General features: G+C 37.4%; 1 protein-coding gene across 2 annotated transcripts in view; it reads left to right on the top strand.

The window, feature by feature from the left end:
• FZD6 (frizzled class receptor 6) overlaps positions 1–22,190 on the top strand; it is a 30,929-nt gene extending 8,739 nt beyond the window's left edge. For both annotated transcript variants that reach the window (XM_057372457.1, XM_057372458.1), the window contains exons 3-7: positions 9,905–10,101; positions 12,531–13,548; positions 15,906–16,054; positions 17,262–17,690; positions 18,162–22,190. In XM_057372457.1, coding sequence (XP_057228440.1) covers positions 9,905–10,101; positions 12,531–13,548; positions 15,906–16,054; positions 17,262–17,690; positions 18,162–18,318 — 1,950 coding nt within the window. In that variant the 3' untranslated portion in view covers positions 18,319–22,190. The remainder of the gene's footprint in view (positions 1–9,904; positions 10,102–12,530; positions 13,549–15,905; positions 16,055–17,261; positions 17,691–18,161) is intronic.
• Positions 22,191–27,040: the final 4,850 nt, after the last annotated feature.

The raw sequence follows: 27,040 nt of genomic DNA, 5'->3' as shown, positions 1-27,040 counted from the left end.
GAAGGCAGAGGTAATGACTGTGGGTGCTGAGGTAGATGATTGCAGCTTTGTGGGGTTCACTTTGGTCCTTGTGCATGCCTGACTGACATCTCCCACATTATAAAAAAGTTGAGGTTTTTAAGACTACTGAAGTTTTTATTTAAGACTGCTTAAAAATGCATGAAGTAGACAAGAAAGAAATGGTGCAGTTACTACTCTGGTAACTTGGGTGGTGCTTTTGTGCTGAAGTGTGCCACCACACTCGCAGAGCAAAGGGGGAAGYATGAATCTGGATGACTTTTGGAACCAGAGCAGTAATGACATCTGCTGAAATTTCTTTGAAATGAGGGGCTTTTTGAAGATAACAGAAAGTATCAACATTATTACAGGTAATCCTTTACACTGAATTCTGTACAAAAAGTTCAGCAATTAATCCATTCACTCCTGTAATACATGSCAAATACATGGAGAATTTAGGAATTGCGATTCTTGTGTTACCACAGTCCAGATGTAATGAAGCTCTGTCTAGACTTTAGATGTTTGAGGGCCTTCAGTATACTTTCCTTCAGTGAACTTATTTTGTTTGTCTTTTATGCTTCTGTATAGTTTACACAAAACCTAAACCAGATACAGTAACTGAAAATCTTTTTATAAATAGTTCAGTTCTGTAAWGCTTGGGAAAAAGCTCTCATGTTTGTTATGGACTGTAAATTGCAGAGGCTGGAATATCTATAATTTAGGTCAAGCTGTAATTTAGGTTAGAACAAAAAATGCAGTGCATTTTGGTAATAAGCTATTTTGAAAACAATTTGAAATACTTGTACCTTAGTTTGTTTCAGAACAACTTACAGTAAGATGTAATATTTCTTTTTATATTGTTTATAACCTTTGCTGTAAAGGTTAAAAATACAAGATATAAATAAAATATAGAGATATATGTATTTTTACTTTGCATGTAGAAATACTTAAAGGGGAAATATAGAATTATGTTATTTTACTTCAGAAAGAAATTCTCTTGCTGGATCTCTGCATGGGCCATTCACTTACRAGTTGGACTTGATCCTAGGGAGTCCCTTCCAACTCAAAATATTTTGTGACTRTAGTTAATGCAAAACAATTCAGTGTATAAAATTTTAAAATTAGATTAGCCTGCTTTATCATTGTGTCTCTGTCCATTTGTACTGTTAATTTTATACTGTCAGTGACAACCTTGGTGCTCAGGTGTGGTGYTGGAGTAGKTTTTTTTAATGGGTTTTTTGGTTTTTTTTGTTTCTTGTTTTCTGTTTAATTAAAGTGTATGAATGCCTTGCTGCACTACTGACCTTTGGAAACATTCCCCCATGTTCCTTTTCCTTACTCTGGTACGATTTCTGATTAATATTTCCATCACTTTTGAATAGCTAATACAAAAGTTCARAATTTATAGAGACCAGAATATATATATTTGCAGACATATAAATGTATGGGCGTGTAGCTCTATATACATATGTATATTGCATGTATGGGATGAATGATGGTGAAGAGTTTGTAGATGGATTCTTGYTGCAAATATTTCTTGTCACAAATATATTGATATTTAGCTGATGAATGATTGGGCTCCCTGAGCAGTTGCACAGCCAGGACCCTGAGTTGGTGCCTGGGTAGTTCAGCTTGAGATGGGTGGTGAACTTTGGTCCCACGGAACCTGCCCCGCACAGACATCTGGCTGCCTGCCGGCCAGTCCCGGGGCCACGGCACTTTACAGCACAGGGGTTTTAAGATCAGCTGTCATCCCTTGCCTTCCTAACAGTGATCTTCAGACGGTGACCGTAGGCAGCTCCTGGCCTGTTGGGCAGTGGGAGGAGTGGACTGCTGGCCACAGTCCAGTTTATCAGCCGCTGCACGTTGGGCTGTCCCCACGCTTTGTTTGCAGCCCTTTGACAGTCTTAAGTGCATGTGTTGCCTTTGCTGTTCAGTCGAAGGACAAAAATAAGCTCATATCTTTGCAAACATCTTTCACTGCATAACAGCATTGTTTGTTTCACTGRCTTGTTTACCCTTTTCTTTCTCTGCATCACCCCCACCCTCTACCAGCTCTTTTCTAGGGTAGGAAACCTAAACTATTTTGTCTTTTAAACTAMAGCGGCAACTTCCTTTGTACTCTGACAGAATACTTCATTCTTATCTATGTAAATGTTAAATTGATTACATTTTTAAAATGTTTGCAAAGCTTTTAAATTAAACACAACTTCATATGCCTCTATTCTATTATGAAGGCTGCAGAAAGTAGTGCTGCTTTTTTAAAGCAGCTTATTAAAATAGAAATCAAATTCATGTGTTTGTTTGCTAGTTTTCTTTTTATGCCTGTCAAATTAGGATGCACTAATAATGCATATTAAATTTACATGTGTTCATATTTATAATATATATCTTATATGCATTTATAGCTAAAATATTTTATTCCTATTGTGACTATTAGTTCTTAAAAACTTCAGTTGTTTTACCCATGTAATTTTAACTGAATTGAGAAAATATGGGTTACAACTGATGCTTGCTGCTGGCAGCAGTAGTTGATGATGACCCACAACTCAGGTAGGGACACGGAATATATGGGTCCCCAAATGAACTCATACTCTGTTCCTTGGCAGTTTAAAGGATGGTTGRCATTGCACTAATGTTCCTAAGCATTCTCATGTTTCTGTTTTGCAGTTCTGCTGTTAAGTAGCAGCTTTTAGCAGGCATGTAGCAGCACGACTCTAAACTCCTGCAAAATCCTTACATACCAAATTAAGTGTCCTTAACGTGCCTTTGATCTAAATTCATCAATGTAATTTCCAATGAGGACTCCCTAGTCTTTTCTCAACATTGTTTTGAATCTAATTGAACTTGAAAATTTCATCCTTCATTTAGTTTCGTGTGTTGGGACATTTATTTGTCATGACTTAGTTAATTGTGCATGAACTAGAAGTCAGATATTCTTGGCAGCTGATTCACTATGGCCATCAGCAAATTGCCACCCTTGCCAGCCCATCTAGGAATTGCATGAAGGCATTAATCTCTCTGGGTACGATGCTAATCTTGTTTGCATCCATTCCAGAATAACTCTATTGTAACAATAGTGTAGGATTAAATCAACCGTGCCATACTTGTTCCACGGTTTTTAATTGAAACAGATTATCATTGTGAAAGTAGCTAAAGATACTGTGAAGATTGTTAGCATAGCTCTGTGAGTATGAAGAGTTATTACTATTTCTTCTTCTGAGATAATTTATGTGCACTGCGATTGACAGTGTCTGTAGTTCCTGACTATCACATCTGAAAACTTATATGTTTATAAATATATTTGGGTTAGAGTTTGAGGCTGTACTTTAGTTCTGTCGTGACTGGATAGTAGGTGTGTTGGTATGGTACTGTAAATTATTAATAATTAATTTTTAATTATTAAAGTGTCCTATGAGAAGCAAGGGAGTTGGTGATTCTTCTGAGTCCCTTCCAACTTGAGATATTCTATGACTCTAATATTTCATTATTTCAGTAGGTGTTATTTCCTGTAAAGCAGATAGTTACATAAATAGCAATGTGTATCTTTAATATAGTTAGGAATCTGAGGTACACAGTGTAGTATAATTGTAGAAATACAGTTTTAAGCCCACCTTTCCTTCAGTGACTGAAATGCAGTTAGGCAAGCAAACGAGGTTGTAATGTGGTTGCTTTAGGTCACAAGATCTGCATCAAAGAGGTGACATGGCTTAGCAGTGAGACAGTTGGTGTCTGTAATTGTTTAACTTAATTAACCTCCGTATAAACTAGATTAATGAAACTAAATGTTTTAACATGGTAGGTAGAGCTCAGTGGTTAGGAGAACAGCTTGTTACTGTCTGAGATATCTGACTCCAGTGGCTGAACAAAGGCTTGAATCCTCCTTGTATCTCAGCAATTCAAGGTATTTCCTGTCTCTTGCAATAAAGCTTTGCCATACATGATTGTAACAAAGACCTTGATATTTTAATCCACTGTTTTCTCTATTATCTGTCTTTGTGACATCAATCAGCAGACTACAGGAGAATATTTTCACTTACTTGTTTTGGCACATGCTGATAGTTATCATACATCAGAACCCTAGAGAGTGATCATCTCTGGTAATGCTTTTCTCTAGGATCAGACTGAGATGAGGTACAACAGAGAGCATTTGGAATGTCCGTGTGGAATGAATTGCTTGTTTCTCTTGTGTCTTGGAGTTTTAAGCCTGCTAAGAACAAAAGAGAGAAGCACTCTGAGCATAGGATCCACATATAGTTCTAGGTTTCAATTTACTTGTTGGCAAAGCACATTTAAGAACATGTTTGCACCTAGACATTTATTCTGTGTTTTGCACCATTAGTTTTCACTTGTCTCACTTGTGTTACTGTTTGTAGAATTGCACCATAATGGGATTTCTGAGGTAGCTTGGCTTTGCCATTGGAAAAAATATAACAYAGACACACCTCATAAGGAATCTAGGACTTACTAAAGTAAGGTGTTCATGTTTTGTTAGTGGAAAGTTTGCATCCCACAGTCCTCAGTTCTTTACTGATACTGCTTGAGGCATTGCYCCTCCTGTTGTTACAAACTATATCATCTTTGACTTTATAGTTGCTGTTAGTTTGTTGGTGTTGACTTCTTTTTTAAAGATGGTTACTGTATWGTTTGCAGTTTGCCTTATATTTACTGAGTTTTGTTTCCCATTTTCAAGAAGAGAATTTCTATTTTAGGACATATACTGGCTGTGTGAGGCTCTATTTCTGTTTTTTCAAAAGTCTAGTTTTAGTCTATTTTTAACATTCTCTTCACCCAATGTGCAGATTTTAATTTCTTCTTCRTATCACAGGGCAGTGGTTGCTAATGCTTGAAATGCCAAGTGGCTTCATTTCCTGGAAGAGCGAATTTTATGTGCTTGTGCCATGTGCAGATCCTGAACTTCCTGAAGAGGGGAGAATTATGGTATAAGATTTTGAGTTTAATCCCACACTTGGCTGCTTAGAACATCAGCATGTGCATGCATGCAACTTMCCCAGCTAACCACTTGGGTGAAATATGGTTGGTGGTTGGGACACCTGAGGTTCAGATAAAGTGCTCTTGAAGCAACTAAATTTCACTGTCTTGTGATCTTGGCTTGACTTTTTGCTTCCAGACCATGCAGCTGGAGGAGCAAATACTTTGGGTTTGGTAAGATTTATGTTTATGGTCTATCAAGAAATGCACACATACTGTTTTCTATGAAGAAACTTTTTCATATTGGCTAGCTGGAAGTGAAGCCCATATTTAAAGATACCCCATTGTTAGCATAGTCTCAGGCACAATTCAGTACCACTTCTGCGGTTCTTACATGGTAAAAGTAGGTGGCTGCTGAAAATAAATCTGTATTTTACAAATCTGATCTGTGTGCTTGAGGCAAAGTTTTACATTTTATGGAGTTTCTTTGGTTGAGGAGACTCATTGGCTGTAAAATCTATTAGAGTTTTTGAGGGATTCAATGCTTTCATTGAAAGGGGTAAGTCAGACTGTATATTATACTTCAGTTTTCACAAACATGGTCACAGCCTATGTTTTTTTAAAGAAACTCTGCTGGTAACCCAGTGGAGACTTTGTTTTCCAATGCCTGCCAAAAGAACAAGAAGAAAAGTAGGAATAAGTAAGTGTTTTTCCCAACAAGAAGTATTAAATCCTGAGCTGGTAGTTTCRTGCTATACCAAATAAATGACTAGAGTGGTTCCCCCTAATTACCTGTACTGAAACTTGTGACACACAACTAACTCACACAGGATGAAAGAACTGCAGAAAGATCTTGTGCTAGATGCAACTGGATAATAAAATGGTGRGGGGGATTAAGGGTTGGGAAATTCAGGGTAATAAGTAAGGAGAAAAATAACACCCAGAGTAATAAGTATGGGGGGAAAGTAACTGTCCATACAAGTGAGTGGGCACAGTATTTTATCTGTTACTGTCACTCAGAAAGTCTTTRTTGTCACTGGAAATGTGATGTCAGTGTTCAAATGTAGTCATGGCAAATCGAARGCGAAGTGTATTATGAAATGAACAGAAATCAAAATTTAAAGCATTACTAGGCTAATATATAAATATATAAATGATAGCAGAAGGACAAAATGACAYGGACAAACTATCGTACAATCTGTTAGCTGTTTGTCAAAACACAAATTGGGCTGCCAAAGCAGGAGTTACAGTGAACAGATAAAATTCAGTATTTTCTCAGCAATGCCTGCTTAAATTATGCAGGATAACTTACTGCTGTAGTATTTTACTTAGAGTTTAAGCTAGCTTAAATGATTGAAAAAGGGGTAAGATAAGTTTTAGGATGAAAGGTTTGTCAATGCCATTACAACACACTGGTTGTGTTACAACATGCAGCTTGTTTCCTAAACCCTTGATTGCTGGAAACTGGGAGAGATGTCAGCTTGTCTCATTACAACCTCCTTGCTACCAGCTAARGTGCAATAAGGTGTCCAGCTGAATGGTCTGACTTGGGATGTCAGCTTGTGTTTTCATAATATCAGATTTCTTGCTCTTGCRTTCATCCTTTCAGGTGTCAGAAGGTAAATATTTTTAGCAAGCTGAAAGAAATAAAAGAAATCTTTTCAGCCAGGTCCTTGGAATTCTACTCTGATTTCATTATAGGCTAAGCATAGCATTTTTCYTAAAAATTCACATTTTTCAATTTATCTGTTAAGGTGGTTTTGCCTTTGAATAAAATATATTCTTTAAACAAGTGTTTAGACAGTGACAACATGCTTTAGTAAAACTCTTGCAAACATTTTATCTTTGCTTGGCATCCATCATCTACCTCTAATACGCAGTTATCATTATACATATTGTGATTGTTGAAATATTTTAACTTTTAAAGAGCTTCATGTGACAGAAACTGTTGGAGTGGTAAAGGTTGGTTTTGTCCTGACTTTCTTCACTGGATGTTTTCTTTATGGTTATTTTCTGTATCAAAGGAGCAAGCTTAAAATAAGTAACCTTATTAGCTGTGTTGGAGAATGCTATTTGAAAACTGTTAGTTGTTTATCAAAATAGTTGCTAAAATACCTATGTAGGTAAGCTTGGTTTAATTGATATAAATATAGAATTTTAATTTTTTTTTACTTTTCTAGAGCAGATTACTGTTCTACTGGTCAAATGTTTTTGGCTGGTAGTCCAAAACTTGCTCTAGAAAATTAATTTTACTTTTTATCAAGTGAGATGAACTATGGATGACAAAAAAGAATTCACAACAATCAAGACAAATTCTACAAGACAATGTCAAAAGTAAACTCAATTTCTGTAAAAGACTATTGTCATTATCCTAATTTCTGGGAAGAACAGAGCAAATAAAATTAACAGTTGAGAAGAAAAGAAACATCCTAATTATGCAAAGGGAATTTAATTACTTTAGGGTAAACTCCCGACTATGGTTTTTTGTCTGAAGCTGTGCAGCCTTTAGGAAGTAATCTGACTTATGGAACTGGAACACAGTATACCAGAACTACATTTCTCTCCTTGTCATGAAATACTCAAATCTTGGGTTCCTGCAAAGGCAGCTCCAGAGCAGGYATCCAGAGAGGGGATCAAACTCTGTGTGCCTGTTGTAATGGCATGTGCCGATGCAGCACACAGCAGGAGTACTGGAAAGGGTACTGCCAACATTTTTTTGGTTATTCATAAAGCACTTTCATGTTGTTCTTGYTCTGCCTTGTCTTCCTCCTTYCTCCCAACACATTCCTATATTTATTACCAAGGCTCCTTGAGGAATTGTAGATATTCCATTTTGTAAGGGAAAATGTATTTATCAATGCCTTTTCTTTTAAACTGCGTGTTCAGTATTAAGAATTGCTTTTTGGGTAAGGATGGATAGATAGATAGATAGATAGATAGATAGATAGATAGATAGATAGATAGATAGATAGATAGATAGATAGATAGATAGATAGATTTTTTTTTTTCATACTTAAAAGCTGACAAAAGTAAAGATACTTTTCTGGACTCAGAATCCAATCTTTCCTTTTGTGGCCTTTGTTTGAATGTTGTTACAGGTTAGATATTAGGAGAAACTTTTTTACAGAAATGGTGATAAAATATTGGAATGGTCTGCCTGGGGAGGTGGTGGAGTCACCATCCCTGGACGTGTTTAAAAAGAGATTGGATGTGGCGCTCGGTGCCATGATTTAGTTTAGTTGAGGTGTTAGGACAGAGGTTGGACTCGATGATCTTGAAGATCTCTTCCAACCTGGTACTTCTGTGATTCTGTGATTCTGTTTGAGAGACATAGATACTGATCGCAAAGAATTAAAATTCTTGCTAAATAAAAATCTTACTAAAAGCTTGGCCTACTTTGAAAATTCCATACAGTGTCCCTGTTTAATTTCACATTTCACAGTACGTTAAATATTGTTTTATCTTTCGTGACGTATGAATTTGACTATTTACATGTGATGTGGAGGTTCCTTTTCCCTGACATACAAGAGCTTTAATCAACAGGACAGCTTAAAAAGGACTTAGGCTAACATGATCCTGCAGATGGGTTTCACCCTCAGCCGTGGGCTAGTTGCTCACAGAGTGTTTAAATCAGTTGGGGCAGGAAGCTGTACCTGGTGTGGCGGGCACTGTGGTGAGCAGCACCCTGCAGTGCATGCAGAGCTTTGGGCTGCTTGCAGCACCACGGCTKTGGAGCCTTCCAGCACACACACACCCCAGCAGCTCCCCTCTGCTTCCCTGCCTTTTCCCTGGGGCTGCTTGCAGGCCTGGTGAGMGGGCTGGAGCTGACTGCTCCACCCTGCATATCTCCCCCAGCCTGCCGCCCCAGTGCTTCTGTGCGGGTCACATGTTGTCACGTCATGTGTGTGCCTTGTGTCCTGGCAGCGCCTGACATCTCGTGACCCTCCCTATCCATGCCCAGAGTCACCGAGAGGTCAGCACACGGTTGGCTGCTTCAGTTTTATTTCTGCTGGCACTCTCTCACACGAGGCTCTCCTTCCACAGCCCCCTGGCTCCTCCGCTCCCTCCTGTGGCCCTGCCGCTGTGGATGTCACACCACATGGGATAACGAGTATGCCTGGCGATGCTGTCAGCGTGGCAGCCCTCACTTCTGCCAGCTATGCTTAAAACAGGCAGAGCACCGGCAAAAATGACTGATTACTCCTKGATTGTCTGAAATTTGCACACACAGTAGTATTTTGGCCAAAATATGCCCTAAATAAAGCTGATGAAATGTACAGAAGAAAGGCTTTTTTTACTTAAAAGCCTTTCTGACCACAATAATCAATTGAATGCATTGAGCAGGAAAAGTTAAATTTAATTCTATGAATTCTCTAGTAAGAGCATTTATCAGTTACTCACTCCCTGGTACTTGGTAATACAGGCAAAGAAATTCTCGATCACATTGAGAGAAATATGAAAGAAGATGTTTAAAAAAGAGAAATAATGGTATTTGGACCTCATTAATAAAAAAAAAAACCCAAAATTCTTTAGTATGAGAGAAGATGAGTACAACATGCTGCTTAGGACTAAAAATGTAATCTAACAGGAGCTACAGGAACAGACACACCTTGAAAAACCTCAAGGCACTTGTTTAGAATCTGACTGGTATACGAAGGAACTCAGTGTTTTACTCTATGTTTTAAATATCTGGCCATTTCAGATTTCTAATGTTGCCAAATAGGAAAAATGAGGTTCGGATAGTCAGAGATTGTCCAAGATCCTGGTGCAAGAGCTGGACTGGAAGTGCTAATGGAGCTTCTTTCTCCTCAGSCCAGTAGGTTTTGCTTTTTCAAAATTGCTGAACAAACTCTATTTTCTAGTTTCTTTTCAAACCTATCTAGGATCAAATGTGAGCCCAAGTGATGAAAGTTAATTTTGACGCTTTGAATTATCTTTTTAAAATTGCTAACYAAGGCCTTTTTCTTCCCCGTAGCCTTTTCTTATTCTTATGAATCTTCACTGTTCACCAGACGTCCACACATTTCTGTGCAGAGCCTTTGTCCCTGCCTGCCTGGATCAGATTCACGTGATTCACCCGTGTCGAAGCCTCTGTGAGAAAGTGTATTCTGAYTGTAAGCAGGTGATGGACACTTTTGGAATTGCATGGCCTGAAGAGCTGGAATGTAACAGGTATTTTTCATATTGACAGGTGGTGAGAGTGGTATTTTAATATTTGACCTGGGCTGAGTTGAARATCTGTGGCAGAATGTTAAATATCRTCTTGCTATAACTTCCTTAGTATGCTGGCCCTGCAGTGCTTGTGTGTGGGACCATTTCTTTATTAAAACTTTTTCATTATTCAAACAATCACCTGCATTTTCTGCCTRTGACATTTTTTGCAACAAAGTTCTGCAGCAGTTCTTTTCAGTATTTGGATCCCTGCAAGAGATAGCTTTTTCCTATAAATTTCTCAAAGTTTAAAATATTATGTGTTACAGCATAGATTTTGRGTTGGTTTCTGATCTCTAACCTAGGGATGATCATGGTTACTTTATTAGGAGTTTTAGAAGYAACTGCTCATAAGATAATGAAATAYAGAATATTCTCYATTTGAACAGACACAGAACATTAAATAGTAGAAACCTTATCTTGTTCCTAACTGCTTGAATGTACAAACCTACTCTTGTGTTGCTCTTCCTATACTGCCTGCCAAAACTCTCTTTTGAAATGTCACCTTTTTCTCAAAGGTGTTCACATATCTGTTTCAGATCGAGGACAGTTATTACTTCATTTGGGGAAAAGATSTCTATTTCAAATGGAAACCCCTTGAAGCACCCCAGTGTAATCTTGAGATTGAGACCTCCAACTGTGGATAATTATGAATTATTAAGGCTGGATTTATTTATTAGGTTTGCTTGTTAACACACATTGGGTCAAGAGGTACAGGAAAGGAGCAGAGACTGGAAACRCAAATAATTTTTCTAACCCACATGGGGTTACTAGTCTGTGATAAGGCTAAGGGGAAGCTGGGATGGTAGTCCTGTGTATGACCTCTGGTAAAAATCACTACTGATGTGAATATGACAAGTGGTATTAATGCCATTTCCCATAGTTCTGCAGAAAAATAGAAGTTGTGGGGTTTTTAAACAAGAAGGCATTAACTTTTCCCATCTTACRTGAGGTTCTACGCAACAGCAGTGGCCCTCAGCACAGCAGATAGCTTCAAGGATTGTTTTGAAAAATTAGGACAATTACAAGTGAATCCAATTATTCAATGTATCTTTAGAATGACATTTTAAATCAAATTATGCTTTTTGCAGGATTAAGTGCAGCTTTAAATTATTTTATTACTGCTAGCATTTATTGAAAATGAACCTTTCCTGTTCATATGTGAAGTGATATCTCCCTGATAGCCAATAYTGAAAAGTCCCTGTCCATGTTCTGAGAGGTTCAGGATGTTCTTAGAGCAGCAGAGAGATCCTGCTGCTGGAGCCCACAGAAGAGGAGCTGGTGTGAGGATGAGCAATCATTGGAATACTGAGGTTCACACTTCTGTGTTCTTACAGATGTACATGAAGCCAATTAAGACAATGAATGAAGTTCATTCTGTTTCCACACATGCTGCTCCAGCCTGTGGTTGGTGAAAGAATCTGCCATAGAATCAGTTTTCTTAACAATTAGTCTGGATTTACTTGGACATCATGATAATGCAGTGCAACAGAGAACTGGAAGAGTTTTTAGCTCGAGCTGAGCTTGGAATACTGAGTTGAGGGACTCTTGTAATCATGTTTGACAAAGAATGTTGAGATAATAGAATTTTACTTTACAAGCTAGAATGCAAAACTTGTTCCTTTTAAAGATACATKTAAACTTGGAATGCATATGAACATAAATACCATTTTGAGTAAATGCTTACCTGCTTGAGTGATATAATCTYGTTTGAAGATACATCCAGCGCTGCTAATATGATATTATCCATGTAAAAAGATCACATTTTKTATCCAGTTAAACCCTGGAGCAATTGAGTCTTGAACGGTTTTTAAATGAACATCATAGAGCTAGAAAATTGCTAAAATGTTAATGATTTGTTACAGTGCTTGTATTTTCTGCCTATTTTTTCAGTTAGGTAGTTTATTGTTGACAATGAAATAGCAGTACAATACAAGAAATTATAATAATCATGTGCTAGTCATGACTTACGGTGTCAGTCTTCTTCCTTGATTGAAGCTTGCTCTTTAACAAGATTCTTTGCTGTCTCCAACAGTCTGTTATTGAAATTGAAGAAAAAAACTACTATAACTATTTTATAYACATATGTAAAAGTTTAATAGAGTTTTCAAGTGTAGAATGGTTGCAATCGGAGTAGTGTTTCATAAATTATAAAACAACAGCTAGAGAGCAGCAGTTAAATGTTTTTGAAGTCTTCTAAAATGCAGATGTTTGAAGTTTGGTTTTTATAATGCCATATGATTTTTTTTCATATAATTCACTATTTCACATTTGCAGTATCTATGAAATTTAACAGTGCTTAGGATCAGATTTTGCTCATATTTCTAAGAAGTAATTCTGGTTAAGAATGAGGGCTATTGAGATATTTCCTCTTCTGTTTATTTATTYAGACTAATCAATTGTGATGAGACTGTTCCTGCCACTGCTGCTGTAACCACAAATGTACATGGAACTCAGAAGACCCCAAGCCAGATCCGAAGRGATTATGGATTCTGGTGTCCCCGACACCTACACACTACCAATGGACAAGGCTACAAGTTTCTGGGAATTGATCAGTGTGCACCCCCATGTCCCAATATGTACTTCAAAAATTATGAATTGGATGTGGCAAAAAGCTTCATTGGAATAGTTTCAATCTTTTGTCTTTGTGCTACGCTTTTCACATTCCTGACTTTTCTGATTGATGTTAAAAGGTTTAGGTACCCAGAGAGACCAATCATATATTATTCTGTCTGTTACAGCATAGTCTCTTTAATGTACTTTATTGGATTTTTACTTGGGAACAGAACTGCCTGTAATGAGGCAGATGAGAAGCTAGAAATTGGTGAAACGGTTGTTCTTGGCTCCCAAAACAAAGCCTGTACTGTSCTCTTCATGGTTTTGTACTTTTTCACTATGGCAGGAACCATATGGTGGGTGATTCTGACAATCACTTGGTTCCTTGCAGCGGGAAGRAAATGGAGTTGTGAAGCTATTGCACAAAAGGCCATGTGGTTCCATGCAGTTGCCTGGGGAATACCTGGTTTTCTAACCATTATGCTCCTCGCAATGAACAAAGTTGAAGGGGACAATATCAGTGGAGTTTGTTTTGTGGGTCTCTATGACCTGGATGCCTCTTTGTACTTYGTGCTTTTGCCGTTGTGCCTTTGTGTGTTTTTCGGTCTGTCTCTCCTTTTAGCTGGGATTATTTCTCTGAACCACGTGCGGCAGGTCATTCAGCACGATGGCAGAAACCAGGAGAAGCTCAAGAAATTCATGATCCGAATTGGAGTCTTTAGTGGTCTGTACTTGGTGCCACTTGTAGCACTTCTTGGGTGTTATGTTTATGAGCTGGTGAACCGGAAAATCTGGGAAACTACATGGGTGTTTGACCACTGTGACCAGTACCATATTCCTTGTCCTTATCAGGCAAGTAACAGTTTCCTTTATAAATAATACTGTAAAATTAATTAGCAAAAACCCTTATGCATATCTGCCACACAATTAGTAAATTATTTTCACCTTAAGTAAGCAGTTTAAAAACATGGAGTGGTTAATACCTTTGTAAGTCAAAATCAATGGAATAATACTTCTGCTTTGAAAATTTGAATGTAATTAGTAGCATTCAGTAATTAAATTCCAGCTTGCAGCTCTAACAGAGTATACAACTTTTATGATATTTGAACTTCTTGTTACAAATTGTGTTGGAGGAGGATCATTCTTCACAATATTTGTTCCTAAAAGTAATTGCTCAGTACCTGGGTGCCCAGTATCAAAGTACATAAGTGAACTTTAATCAACTTCAGTTGAAACTGAAATAATGATTCTTGAAAATTGAGACTAAATGGGATTTTAAATGCTTGTAACCACACACTTAAAATCACTTTTTGCTTTTTTTTTTCTTCAAAGTGTGGAAGTGTAAATCTCTTGAAATTACAGAACAAATTTCACTTATATTTTTTCCATAATAGTTGTTATTTGCAGGCTGATTTTCAGAAATGCAAAGAATTCTTTATAAAACAACCAACCAAACAAAAAGCAAATAAAGAAAAAACCTTCAATCACATTTTAAATGGTGGAGGTGGTTGTATTTAACATTTGCTTTAAATCAAATTTCCTTGGAAAGACTTTTAAATTAAATCTGCCTATGTTCAATGCTCTCTGTGGATTAAATCTGTTACAGTTGCAGGGAGTTACAAGTAGTTTGTGGTTTGTTTTTTTCCATTTAAGAGCAAATATACAAGAAGACAACATCACTAAGAGAAATGCAAGTGTCTCATGTCTTCTCTCATTGCATTACACTTACCATATATGTTTTTGCTGCAATAAAAATGAGGAATATAAACACAGGCATTATGRAATGATAAGGATCAGTCTCTATATATTCTTAAATATTATTTATTATCCCCTGGATTAAAGCCAGTGTAAGCTGAGAGTAGCACAGCTCAAAGACAGCTTGGTTATTTATTTTTGCATCCAGTACAATTTCTTAACTAGTGTATTTTGACTTCAGTGGATTTTGTTGTGAGCTCTGCATAAACCTAAATGGTTCAGAATATAAAAGTTTGAAAACAAGACTTTTATGCTTTAAAAAAAATCAGTAAACATGTTTTGCAGTGCTTAAGTAAAACAGCTTGACATAATAACACAGCATATATTTTCAGCCTTTAATTAGCCTTATTGGAAGGAAGAATAAGCAACATTAAATATTAACAAAGATCTACTCTATGGGATCTGTCCCTATAATAGACAGTGTGTGCTAATTGTGGAATAGCTTAAAGTGATGTGCTTGGCCTTGGCTTACCTGAGATAGCTTGTAAACTKTTTATGTTTGCCAGTTGAAAACCAAATAAAAACAAACTGAAGTAGCTGATGTTACCTGGCTAACAAAAATAGTGACTTTGATAGATGGGTCTGGCAGATAAGCCAAGTAGCATAAATTAAATTTGCATCATGAGAGCAGAAGATAATGATCTCTCACTGAGTTAAATGTCTCAGCTCCTATGATAGAGTTCTGTGAATAGGTGGATTAATTTTGCAATAAACAAAAAGCTACTGTGAGTTCCCTGCGGCTCCTTGAAGATGCTGTCTAATCAGATTAGCTCCCAACTAATCCTTCCAGTACCTGAAGGGAGCTACAAGAAAGAGGAAGAGAGAGTTTTTACATGGGGCATGTAGTGACAGGAAAAGGGAATGGCTTTGAACTGAAAAGAGAGTAAGTTTAGATTAGATATTAGGAAGAAATTCTTTACTTTGAAGGTGGAGAGTCACTGGAACAGGTTTCCCAGAGAAATTATGGATGCCTCATCCCTGGAAGTGTTCAAGGCCAGGCTGGATGGGGCTTTGATCAACCTGRTCTAGTGRGAGGTTTCCCTGCCCATGGCAGGGAGGATGGAATTCGATGATCTTTAAGGTCCCTTCCAACCCAAGGAAGGGATTCTGTGATTCTCTGATCCACTTGCTGTTTCTTTTAAGTTGGAGGGATAAATCTTTTACACTTACCTCTGGAGGATGTTTACTAATACTATTACTCCCCAAATTACCTTCCCCTTCAATTTAAAAGAAATTTTTTCCTTCTGACTGATGTCTTCTGTGTGTATCTTCAGCTGAACTACATCCGACTTGACTGCACATGTCTAATGTTTGTCTGCAGTACAAGTCTCAGCAAAGAACAGTCATAAGGAGAAAGTCTCTCATTTGAGAAATTTACTTTTTTTCTTCATTTAAAAAATAAATCAACAAGTATATTTTCTTCTTTGCGTTTATTAAACTTTGTTATCTTCTAGGCAAAGGCACTAGCAAGACCAGAAATATTTTTGTTTCTGATGAAATACTTGCTAACATTAATTGTTGGCATATCTCCAGTGTTCTGGGTGGGAAGTAAGAAGACCTGTTCTGAATGGGCCAATTTCTTCAACAGAAACCGCAAAAGAGAGTAAGATTTTTTTTTTCTCTTGTTTTTTAAAGAGCATACTTAAATTTGGCTTTCAGATACATTACTTTATATATAGCTCAGGTAATCAAATATTATCTTCATGCTCTAAGTGCTGTTTTGGTCATCAGCAGAATTCCATTGGAGTCTGGGGAAGTTTTACACATGCAGTGACTTTTTGACAACATAATACTTTCCTCCGCTGATTTCTTTTGTTAGAGTAGAAGGTATATTGCTGTGTTTAGCTTTGGCTAATACATCTCTGATTTCCAGTTGAAGGAAAAAAGATAATTTCAGCCATCAGTTTAGTTTTTTTCATGTGTTGTGACCACTTCATTTGACACAGTGCTTAGTACTATGTTTGCTGTCATGCAATAATAGTATCCTCTTTTCTTCTCTGCCAGAGTGATCTTATTTTAAGATTAATAGTCATTGAACCCTCCTTATTGTCACTTGTATTGCCTTAGCCTAGTGTTCTTTTTTTTTGTTAATGAAACAGAAGAATTCAGTTTTATTATCTAATTTTAGCAAATTTATATTGATGGAGTAAAACAGTTTATAAATTTCATCTCMATTTCTTGTAGTTGTCATTTTTTTCAATTCTTTTTTATGCCTTGATTATTTCTTTTTAGATTATCTGTTACTTAGAAATTATACTGTGGTTTTAGATMATTTTATTTCTTTGGATTTTCCAAGGCAATTGTTCTTAAGCTCTTTTTATTTTACACCTACATTCCTCAATGGTGAATTTATAGCTTCCTTTCCATTTCCTTTATAATTTTTTCTTGTGTTTCAGATGTTAATTGCTTTTAGGTACAAGGATTTAAAAATAATGCATTAATTTTTATAATGCTTAACTTTTTTCGTTTGAAGGAGGTTGACTATAACTGAAGTTAACTTGGTAATACAGCTGTTTATGAGCTAATCCTTCTTTTCTATCTTAGATCATTAATCACTATAGTCTTTGAACCTTCTTGCAGAAGTAAGAGATCTGCTTTATTTGTTTGTTCCACAGACATAATTACTTTGGAACCATAATAGTCARATTTTTTTCTCCTCTTTTCACATATAATTTTTTTTCCTGTGTTTATTAACATCCAGCTCAGATTGCATCACTGGTTGTTGTTCTTTCAGGGTTTTGTGTACTAGTCTTTATTATATTATAGCTATGGTCTGCTTTGTTCAGTCACGTGCTTGTATTTTCTTTCAGTCCAATCAGTGAGAGTCGAAGAGTGCTGCAAGAATCATGTGAATTTTTCTTGAGGCACAATTCCAAAGTTAAGCATAAAAAGAAGCACTACAAGTCAACTTCACACAGACTGAAAGTAATTTCAAAGTCAATGGGGACCAGTACAGGTGGCACAACAAATCATGGAACTTCTGCAGTAGCAATCACTAATCATGATTACTTAAGCCAGGAAACTGTGGCAGAAATTAAAACYTCTCCAGAGACATCTGAGAAGGAGATAGATGCAGAAGGAGCATCAGCCAGAAGAGTTGAGGAARGTGAAAACAGTGGAGATCAAATGTTATCTGGTTCTAAATTGACCGTGGATCAGGTGGAAAGGAGAAACAAAGTTGATAGCACATGTCATRTGGGTAGCTTGACTGAGAGCATGAAGAGAGTAGGTGAAGGAAGGTAAGGCTCCTGARCTCAATCTTTTCTTTGTTATACACATTACCACTATTTTTRTTAGTTTTCTGTTCCTTCTCTCTGAGRAATCAGGATACTCTCAGTATGCAGSTGACCCTCAGGAGCTGTCAAGAGAACTTGCAGACTGTGGCCGTGTATCTTTAGCATATGGGCTATTTTGTATTTTTGTGGGATTCTTTTCCTTTTAAGCATTGTATGCTGGAGCTTCAGCTTGCAGGATATTCTTGACTTGTTRAACACTGGCCCTCAAGAAATCTGTGACTGCACTGCAATCACTTTGAGAGGTGGCAGGGGGTCTGAAAAAGAACAATGGTGACTTGWAGGCTTGGATAAGTGCAGAAAAGAATACAGCTGAAAATATATTATTATTTCACTACTCAGTTTTTTTCTCAGTGTAATGGAAATTAAACTGTGCCTAAAATTTACTGTCTGTGTTTTATTTTTCATTACCTACAGAATAACTCCTAAAAATGGTTTTAGTGAATCTCCTTCACTACAAAGGAGCTGTTCCCAAATACCTGATGTCTCACAGTCACCTTCCGTATCACTACTTGTCTACTCAGCGTCAGACACCAGAAGAGAGTTGGATTCAGGAAACAGTTCTAATCCTTGAAAGATTGAAATTTTGTATGAACATTTGCATTCTATAAAACTGACATGAATTCTTTGTTACATTGGAAGTAATGGATATTCTGTGCCTTATTAAAAAACACACATATCCTGCATTGCACTTAAAAAATGTATGTTTTGTTGTGGGGACAGCTAGCAATAATGTACTGTATTTAATCCTCTCCAGGACTAATGGAAATTGAAGTTCTATAGGACATGGCAATAATGTAAGAAAAATATGAGAGACAAATATTGTTCCTTRTGTAAAGAATACTTTGTAACGAATTGCATTAAAATAATGCTTAGAAAGCACTGTTACTTCTAAAGGTATAAAATTCCATCTGCCTCTTCAATATTTTTCAAAATATGTTAATTCTTTCTCTTTTTTACTGTCTCTTAAACAATAGTATCACTTCAATAAGGGATACACAAATTTCTAAATACTCTCTAAATTATGTATCATGCTGTATCAGTTATAGCACTGGTTTATGGTAGCTTGTACACTGAATATGAAAGGAAATCTGAAATTATAGAAATTTATTTTGTACATAAAAATGAACTTTGTAAATAAGTGACTGCATCAGGTCAATCTTTAGAACTACTGTTTTGTAGGTATTGTATRAACTTAGAAGAGTTCATGTGCTTCCATTAGAGTGTTGCCAAAGCCGACACTCCCCTGGTGATCAGCCAACGTGACTCAGTTCTGAGAAATCAGGTTGTACCTTTATCCATAACATGCACTGATATTTGGGGTGAGACGGGTCCTGCACAGGGRTGATGCAGGAGGTGCAGCAGTGTCTCAGAAAAATGCCTCTTGGAGCCTCTCCTGGCATGGTGTTCCAGAGGCCAGGCCGAAGGAAACACCTCACACTCCTGGGCTTGGTGGGCAYAGTCTGACCTACAGGCTTTGGGACTTTGTCCTGAGCTGCAGCAAAAGCTCATCTCACACTGTTCCTGTGCGAGTAACTTCATTTTTTAAATGCTATAGAGAAATATCTTGCAGATAACTGCTGCAAATAACTTGAGTTATTAATATGCAGGCTTCTTTAACAATCTATTTACTCAGAAGACAGCCTTAATGCTTTTCCTACCAAGTCTAATTTTGTATTATGCTACAGCAATATATTTTCTYTAAACCAAAAAAGCCTTAATACATATAGCCTTTCTTATGATAGGTGGTTCTCAAGGGCAGGTACTACTGATATGTATAACAATTTTATTGTCTGACTTCATTTGAGTCAAGATTTTTTAATAGCCAATGGGTTTTATGACTTGAGATAATTTGGAGACAGAACTTGCTGTTTTCTAAACCCAAATATTGGTGAATTTTGTAAGACTGTCCAGCATCTTGCATTTGATCACTATTAAGAATATTTTTCAATATTTTGATATTACACAGAGAATTTACTGTGTTTTAGTTTGGACAGTGTTCATAGTGATGCATTGAACAATGAAGATTGCATGAAACAAAGGACATGTAAATGCTGGAACAGCAGGAACTGTGGTTCTGATAAACCAAGGTTATTTGTTTTATCCATCATGCATTAAAAATTAAATTTCTTTATATTGCAGTGTCTGTATTTTAGCTTTTGTAATTTATTGCCTTCAATAGGATATGCTCTTTCTTTTGGAATGTTTCCATTAAAAGTACACAGAATTCTTGTTGCTGAGAGGACAGTAAGAAAGATATGAAAAACCTCCTGTGAAAAGGCACACTAAATACCATAGATTTTTCTAGTTCTGTTTGTAACCAGGTATCTTTTTACACATGTTCAGTCATTTTGTTATTACTGTATTTGTTAGTAATAAAATATACTGTTGTATATTAAAAGCTTCTGAGTGGATATTTCTTAGTAACTAGACATGGCATATTTGTTGCTCTACTACTACAGTAGTACTTTTGCACCTAAAGCACAAATATTTCTTAGTAGGGCTGTGTGAATTAATAGGTATTGCAATGTTTTTATTCTCCTGTGTGAGACAGAACAATGCTGGGAATTGTTCACATGAGCACAGACTTATGAAAGAATAAGAAACTTGAACTAGCTCTTTCACCCTAATATTTACAGCATTTTTTCTTTCACAACTTCTAGTGACCTCTTTTAGATTATGTAGAATATGTATTTCCACATTGCTCATGCTGCCACCTTCTTAAAATATTGACTTTTAATTTTTTAATGTTATTCCCTCTTTTTAGGAAGTTCTGCAAAAATTGCTTTTGTGGCAACTGCTCTAAAAGGGATAAATACAAAGTAATTTCAAAGTCATAGCAATACTGTGGGCTTARAAATAGATGAACTTTCAAAGAAGTGTGAAATATGAAGCATAATCAAAACATTGACTGGCAGTGAAATGCATCAGTGGTAGATTGAGACTGTAGCACTTTGTGTGTTCCAGGGCAGCTGTACCAGGAAAAACAGATTCTGAATTCCCAGGGTGATCCTTACAGCCAAAGAGCTGTGACCTCTCTGGGTGCTTTAACAGTGAAGTACCCGAGCAGAGGTGGAAAGTGCTGTTTGAATGCTCACAAAAGTGATGAGGGCAAAGAAACCGAAATAAAAGGGGCACAGAGCTGAATCAGAGCCTGGAAGACTGACTGCGTTAYGGTGAGAGGCAGTGGAGAATCTCACAAACAGCTTCTCTAACAAAAGGTATTTATTTATTTGCTTTTCTCWTTACTTGAATGAAGTTAAAACTCAAACCATTCATGTAAAAGGGCTTTTCTGAACCTGTGAGAATTATTTCTCCATCAACTGAAGTTGTTTAAAGAAGGATGGCAATCTTCTGGAAGAGGTACTGTAAATCAAACTACTTACATTGACAGAGCCATTTTAGTCTTGTTTGGTGCCACTGTTTGCAAGAAGTTAGTCTGTAGGAGACTGACAACTTCTCCAAACCTGGAATTATGTGTGTCATATAGTCTTCTTTCTCTGAATGGAGCTGTCATAAGTAATTTCAAATTATGCATTGCACTGAGTTTCCAGGTTGCATATAAAATCTTTTAAAGGGCAAGATAAATTTAAAATATAAAATCATATTTGATTTGTGAAATAAACAGGACCTTAAATTACAAATACGGTACTTTTATGGTACATGTATTTTATTCTGTCCCGTACTGTATTTTACTATTTTGCTAAATGTGTTTTGTGAAAACCAGGGTAGACTTCACCTACAGTATAAATCTACGCACATATTTGAAAAAATTAATTGTCTAAGTTTGAAAATAGAAAAAAATGTTTGTAACATTTAAAAAGTGTTATTACCAGAGAARAAGAAAAATACATGCAGTACTTAAGACCTCTTTAAATCCTTTTAACAATTTAACAATGGAGCACGAAAAAGCTGAAGTATCACTATTTTCTTTGACAACAGTTCAACTGATTTACARAGAACTGTATCTCCTTTTTCCTTACAGGAAAGAGAATATATTTGGTTTAAACAGTGAAATCTGCTTGAAATTCAGAAGCAAAATAGAAAAAAAAAWAATATGAAAAGTTGAACTTCTTTTGTAAGTTTAGCATTCTGCAAAACACTGAAAAATGCAGTAGCTGAAGAGGATGAGGGATCCTGTGAAGTCTGRCCACCCACTCTCAACGTGCTGTTTCAGAAGGCTGCACATCAAAGGAGAAATGCTGCATCCTTCCCTTCACACTGGCCACTTGTTGGATCAGTCTTTGAAGGCATCTGGCTGCTCTCTGCCTGCATTCGCTGGTAAAGCTCCCTGCCAGTACTAACCATTACTGGTATTTGTGGTAATTGAGATGGCCGGCACCACAGGCACTTCAGAGTCTCATGAGAATAAATGTTATTTCCTGCATGTTACCTTTTTTTTGCACTGATTCTTTCACTCTTTTACAGTTACCATGCTTATATTTTTTAATGGACTAGAGTTTAATTAAAGCAACTTATACCACGTGTTCATGAGCTTTGTGCTTTGTATACCTTGAAGTGGAGCTCAGAATTTGTTTCTGATTTACATCTATGAAACCCGCTTCTGTTTATTAACTGGGTTTTGCTTCCTACTAAAAGCACTTGATATTAAAAGTATAATTAAAAGAGTAAAAACATGCCATGACATTTATATCTGAGCTCTTTGTTGATGTTTATTCCCCGCATTTCAACTTGGTTCACTGAAACAAAATGTAAAATAGAAGTTTGGTTTATTTCAGGTTTTACTAGTCTAAAGTAATGGCCTATGAGATCTTTAAACAAACAATGATCTACCTTCATTAAATGGGTCACAGCTGGTTTCTTAGCACRGACAGGAACTGGAGATGGGAATAGCTCTTGCTGTTTGGAAGGAGGCACTTTTTGTGGGAGGGCAGTGCTGAACCAGCACTTGGTACTGGGCAGAAGTGATGCAGAGGGACACTGATCCTCCCTCGCAGAGAGCACACTCAGGTACAGCGGGATAGTCATGAAAGAACATCACGTATTTTAAGGGGAAAGGTATTTTAGGACTCATTTTTGTGCTAGAAGGTTAAGACAAACAGCAAAGAGACATTTTATTTGCATTGAGTAGGTTTGTCAGAGAGGTGAGGGTGGGGTGATTACAGGAAAAAGGATGTTCCATATTGGTTGTGTATGAAGGGTTACGAAGAGAATATGTCCCAGTTTATCTTCCTGATATTCTCCCTTACCACATGAAACTGGATCACAGTTATTAATTGAAGGCTCAAGTTATCTAGGAAGCATTCTCTCCAGGCTCAATTCTGGTAGTATCATTCCTGTTACCTGAGAGTTCATGTGAGTCTTGAACGACCAACGATGGAGGATTTGAGGAACCTGGAGCAGTTGACCACATTCCTTCGCACTGGGTTTAAGTCACTGATGTTGCCCACTGGACACAGTCCTACCTGGGACTTGCTCTCCTTCCAGATTCCCATAGGCATGCCTGTGACCCAGACTTCCAAATAAAGAAGTGGATGCACTACAAGGATTAATAATCTAGACACATGTTATTCTGTAAAATGTGGAGACATGGCCCTGACAGGTGTGATATGCCAGTGAGGGGATGAGATGCAAATGTTTTGGGCTGGCTGAAGTCAGGGCTCCACCATGGAGATAAATTTATTTTTCTTAAAGTTTTTCTTAAAATTTTAGTAGGCAAGATTATCCTRAGAAAGACACCAAAAGATGCTGGTAGTTGGGATGAGGTTCCCAATGGCGAGAAATGGAAAGTCACCAAACCAGTAGAAAAACCCAAGAAAACACACACACAAAAATATTTTTTTAAAAAATGAAAAAAAAAAGACTGAGGACTTTGCCTTTTAAATTAGTGTAATGTCAACAGCATTTTTAAGTCACACATCCTGAAAGTTCATCTRCTTGGCAATGGGAAATTATAAGATTTTTAATCAGTGAAGAGGTCCTGTAATTATAGCAAAGTTACAAGGATAGAAGAAGGAAACCACACTACTAACAAAGCAATGCCTGACAAAAAAAAAGTTAGATGAGCACCTGCTGTAAAAGTATAACTTAAAGAAGGGCTTGAAAAGGYATTTTTTGTCACAGGAACCTGATGGGTCTTTTACTGTTCTGGCCAAACACCGTTTCATCTCCACATAAGCCAGGGATTCAGGTGCTTGATTCTCTCCAGTGCCATTGTGCCAGTCAGATGTCAATGCAAGTCAAGTAAGATTCCTACATTAGCACATAAAACAATTTTAATGCAAAGTTCACCTGCTGAAGTGTCCTCAGGGCTAAAGGATGACCCCACTGAACACTGGCGCTGAGCCTCACTGTGCTGACCCGGCAGCTCCTGTCCATCCATGCCCTTTTGGTGACAGTGGCTCATCTGTGAGCAGAYGCTGTAGGTGCTGCCTGGCAGCTCCACAGCCCTGCTTGCCCCAAGCCRTGGCACAGGTGAGTGTGGGTGTGAGGTTCAGGTCACAGCAATGTCACGGCCTTCAAGCTCCACCACTGCAGGAAGCAGAGCTGCAGCCATCAWGTGTTCCCATCTGGCACTGTTGTTTTGGCTCTGTTTGTCTCTCTTCTGAGTTTTGGGCTGATTTTAATTTGTTTCTTTGACCAATCTTCTTGCATCCACAAGCTTCTGTGCATTTTGTGTGTGCTCATTATGGTGGCTATAGATGTCTGGTTTCTGTAAAMCACCTTGGAGGGCTACAGAGCCCCGCCTCAGCCCTGCTCATAGCTTGCTCATCCTGAGGAACTCYTTTTCAAAAGGATTATTGGACACAAATAAAATAAAACATTTCAAAGTCTATTCCTTTAATTTTGGGATTATCACTAATTCGAGGTAGTACCTTCCAAAACTGGGAGGACAAAGCTGTGGCAGTGCATTTGATGAATGGTGTAGAAAAAACACAGATTGTTCCCTTCATTAGAAGAAGCCTTYCAGTCTGAATGGAGCACTGTATTTCATATCCTAATAACCATGTATTAGCAAGGATTTAAGGAAAGTTAGCTTTTCAGTTCTGCATAAAGCCTTTCTATTCATTGAGCTTTCATGAGGTAGCCAAGTCATTTTTCTACCATTGACTAATTCACAGCCACTCTAATGAGCAAATGTTCTTCTTGAGACTCAGCTCTCCCCTTGCACATCATGATTCACTGGAGACCCTGTGAATTTAACTTAAAACTGGACTGAATTTTCCCATCCCATTCTGTCGTGCACAGAAGTCCTTGAACAACCCAATCTAAGTGGATCTGCTTCAACCAGATGTGCTCCAGATTCCCCTGCAGACCCAAATATTTCCATGACTGCAGCCAGGATTGCAGCTGCTCTTGGGAGCAGACTTGCAGAGGCACAGACCAAACCCCTTCAGGATCTGAAATTTGCAGCCAGCAATCAATGGAAACAGTATGGGCTTTTCATCATAAAGTTTACACTGTGGAAATATCTGGGTGTCCTGAGTTATCCTTTAWCAGTGAAGCAGGCAGTTCTCCCAAATATTTTATTATTCTCCCAAAAATTTTATTAAARTTTATCTCTCTCTGTTTGTGAACAGTGTTTAGTTTAAGATATTCAGTGCTTCCATTATTATTGTAAAAGCACAGCTATAGGGAAATGGAACTATAAATCAACTGATGGCATGGTCAGAAAAAAACAGATCTGCCTGGAACCATTGCAGGCAATGGAAGGAGCTGTTCCCATAAGTTTTCCCTGGTATCTGACCTATGTCCTGGTTTTGACTTGTTGGAGACAAAGATTTATCTCCATAGRAAACATAATGAATATGAGTAATAAAAAGTGCTCATTCTCTCATGTCATCTATTGTGAAAAAATACATTTCCTATAGTAACATTCTGAACTGCCATGTGCTTATTTAGAAAAAAAGAATTAATACTTAACTCCAGCACTTCTTTTTCTCACACTCAAAAAATGCTCTTCTGTACATGAACACAGGAATCCTCTTTTGCAGACAAGCCTCTGAAGGGTGAGCACATGCTCCAAATTAGTTTGTAAGATTCAAATATTAGGATGTGTACCTGCAAAACACTGCTGTGGCTACAATGCTTATCATTTTATGTAGATGCTACTGGAAGATTTTTTTAAATAGATATATCTGTGCCAGTAAAGCAGTAAAATAGAGGGAGAGATGGTTTAGATTTTTTTTTTTTTTTTTAATATTAGGCATGCTATATGAATCATATATTTAAATTAATAGGTTTTAAAAGGGAGTAAGACCMCAATCCCATTGATTTTTATGCAGTCCCAAAGGCTTTTTTTTATGGAAGAAGTTGGAATCCATTTCTTAAATCTGTAATAAATTACCAGGGAGCCCTTACTTTGGTTTTCTTCTACAGCAGTACAGACAGCTCTTTGTCTCCTTGATCAGACAGGCAGCCTGCAAAGAGCCATTTGAAAAATTCAGCAGTTTTCCCTGATCTCAGCCTTTTACACCAACTTACAACTCAACCTGAAATATGAGTAATAAAGTGAGCAGGATCGAAATGATGAGTTCAACAATCAAAAGTGCCACTGACAGATTGGCAAGGATTGTGAGTGTTGTGATGCTGAGCATTGCAGTGTTAAGCTGGAGTGCTCTGCTGTTACCCTGGGATATAATGTGCTCCCCTGAGCGATGCAGAAACCAGGCTGCCAGCCAAAGTCCAAATCCCCAGACATYCCCAGAACAGGGAAATGTATAAAGGAATAAGAGATAAAGGCAGACAAAAAGTTCAGGTCTTGGCACTTACCTTACCGGGCCTCTTTTGTCTCAGGATGTTCAGCCTTGAACTTTCTGTAACATTTAGGCACCTAAGTGTGTTGTTTCTGGTTCCCTGCAGTTATTTCATGGTGTGAAGACTAAGGGCTGAATAACAATTAAATTGAATAACAATTATTTTCTGGTTGAATTTAAATCAGTGTGCTAACAAACTGTTCATAAACTGGAATACATTGCACAGGAAAGGCAGAGAGACCCAGTGAACCCATGGGCAGTCCCTTGAATTTAAATTTGTTATAGCTGAGGTGAATGGAAACATATGTGCTTATGGGAACATCCTCCTCTCCAGACTTGTGTGTCTGGATTTTTGGGATGCTGAGAGGCTGTGTGAGGGGGAGCAGTATCTCAAGCTGCAGCAGAGACTGCACTTACAGCATCAGCCTCATGTGTGAGGCCGTGACTGTGCCATGGTGGCCTTGTGTGAAGCTGCCTAGGCTGTGCAGGAGCCGACTGACCATCTGGGAGATTTTAGTGACATTTAAGTGGTGGATGTAGCAACTCATAATCTTTGCTGATATACTTGTGTGGCTACAT

This window comes from Malurus melanocephalus, unplaced genomic scaffold, assembly GCF_030028575.1.
Source record: "Malurus melanocephalus ecotype Western Australia unplaced genomic scaffold, MMel_1.1 scaffold_171, whole genome shotgun sequence".
Classification (NCBI taxonomy): Eukaryota; Metazoa; Chordata; class Aves; order Passeriformes; family Maluridae; genus Malurus; species Malurus melanocephalus.
This window is presented reverse-complemented; position numbering and strand designations above follow the sequence as displayed.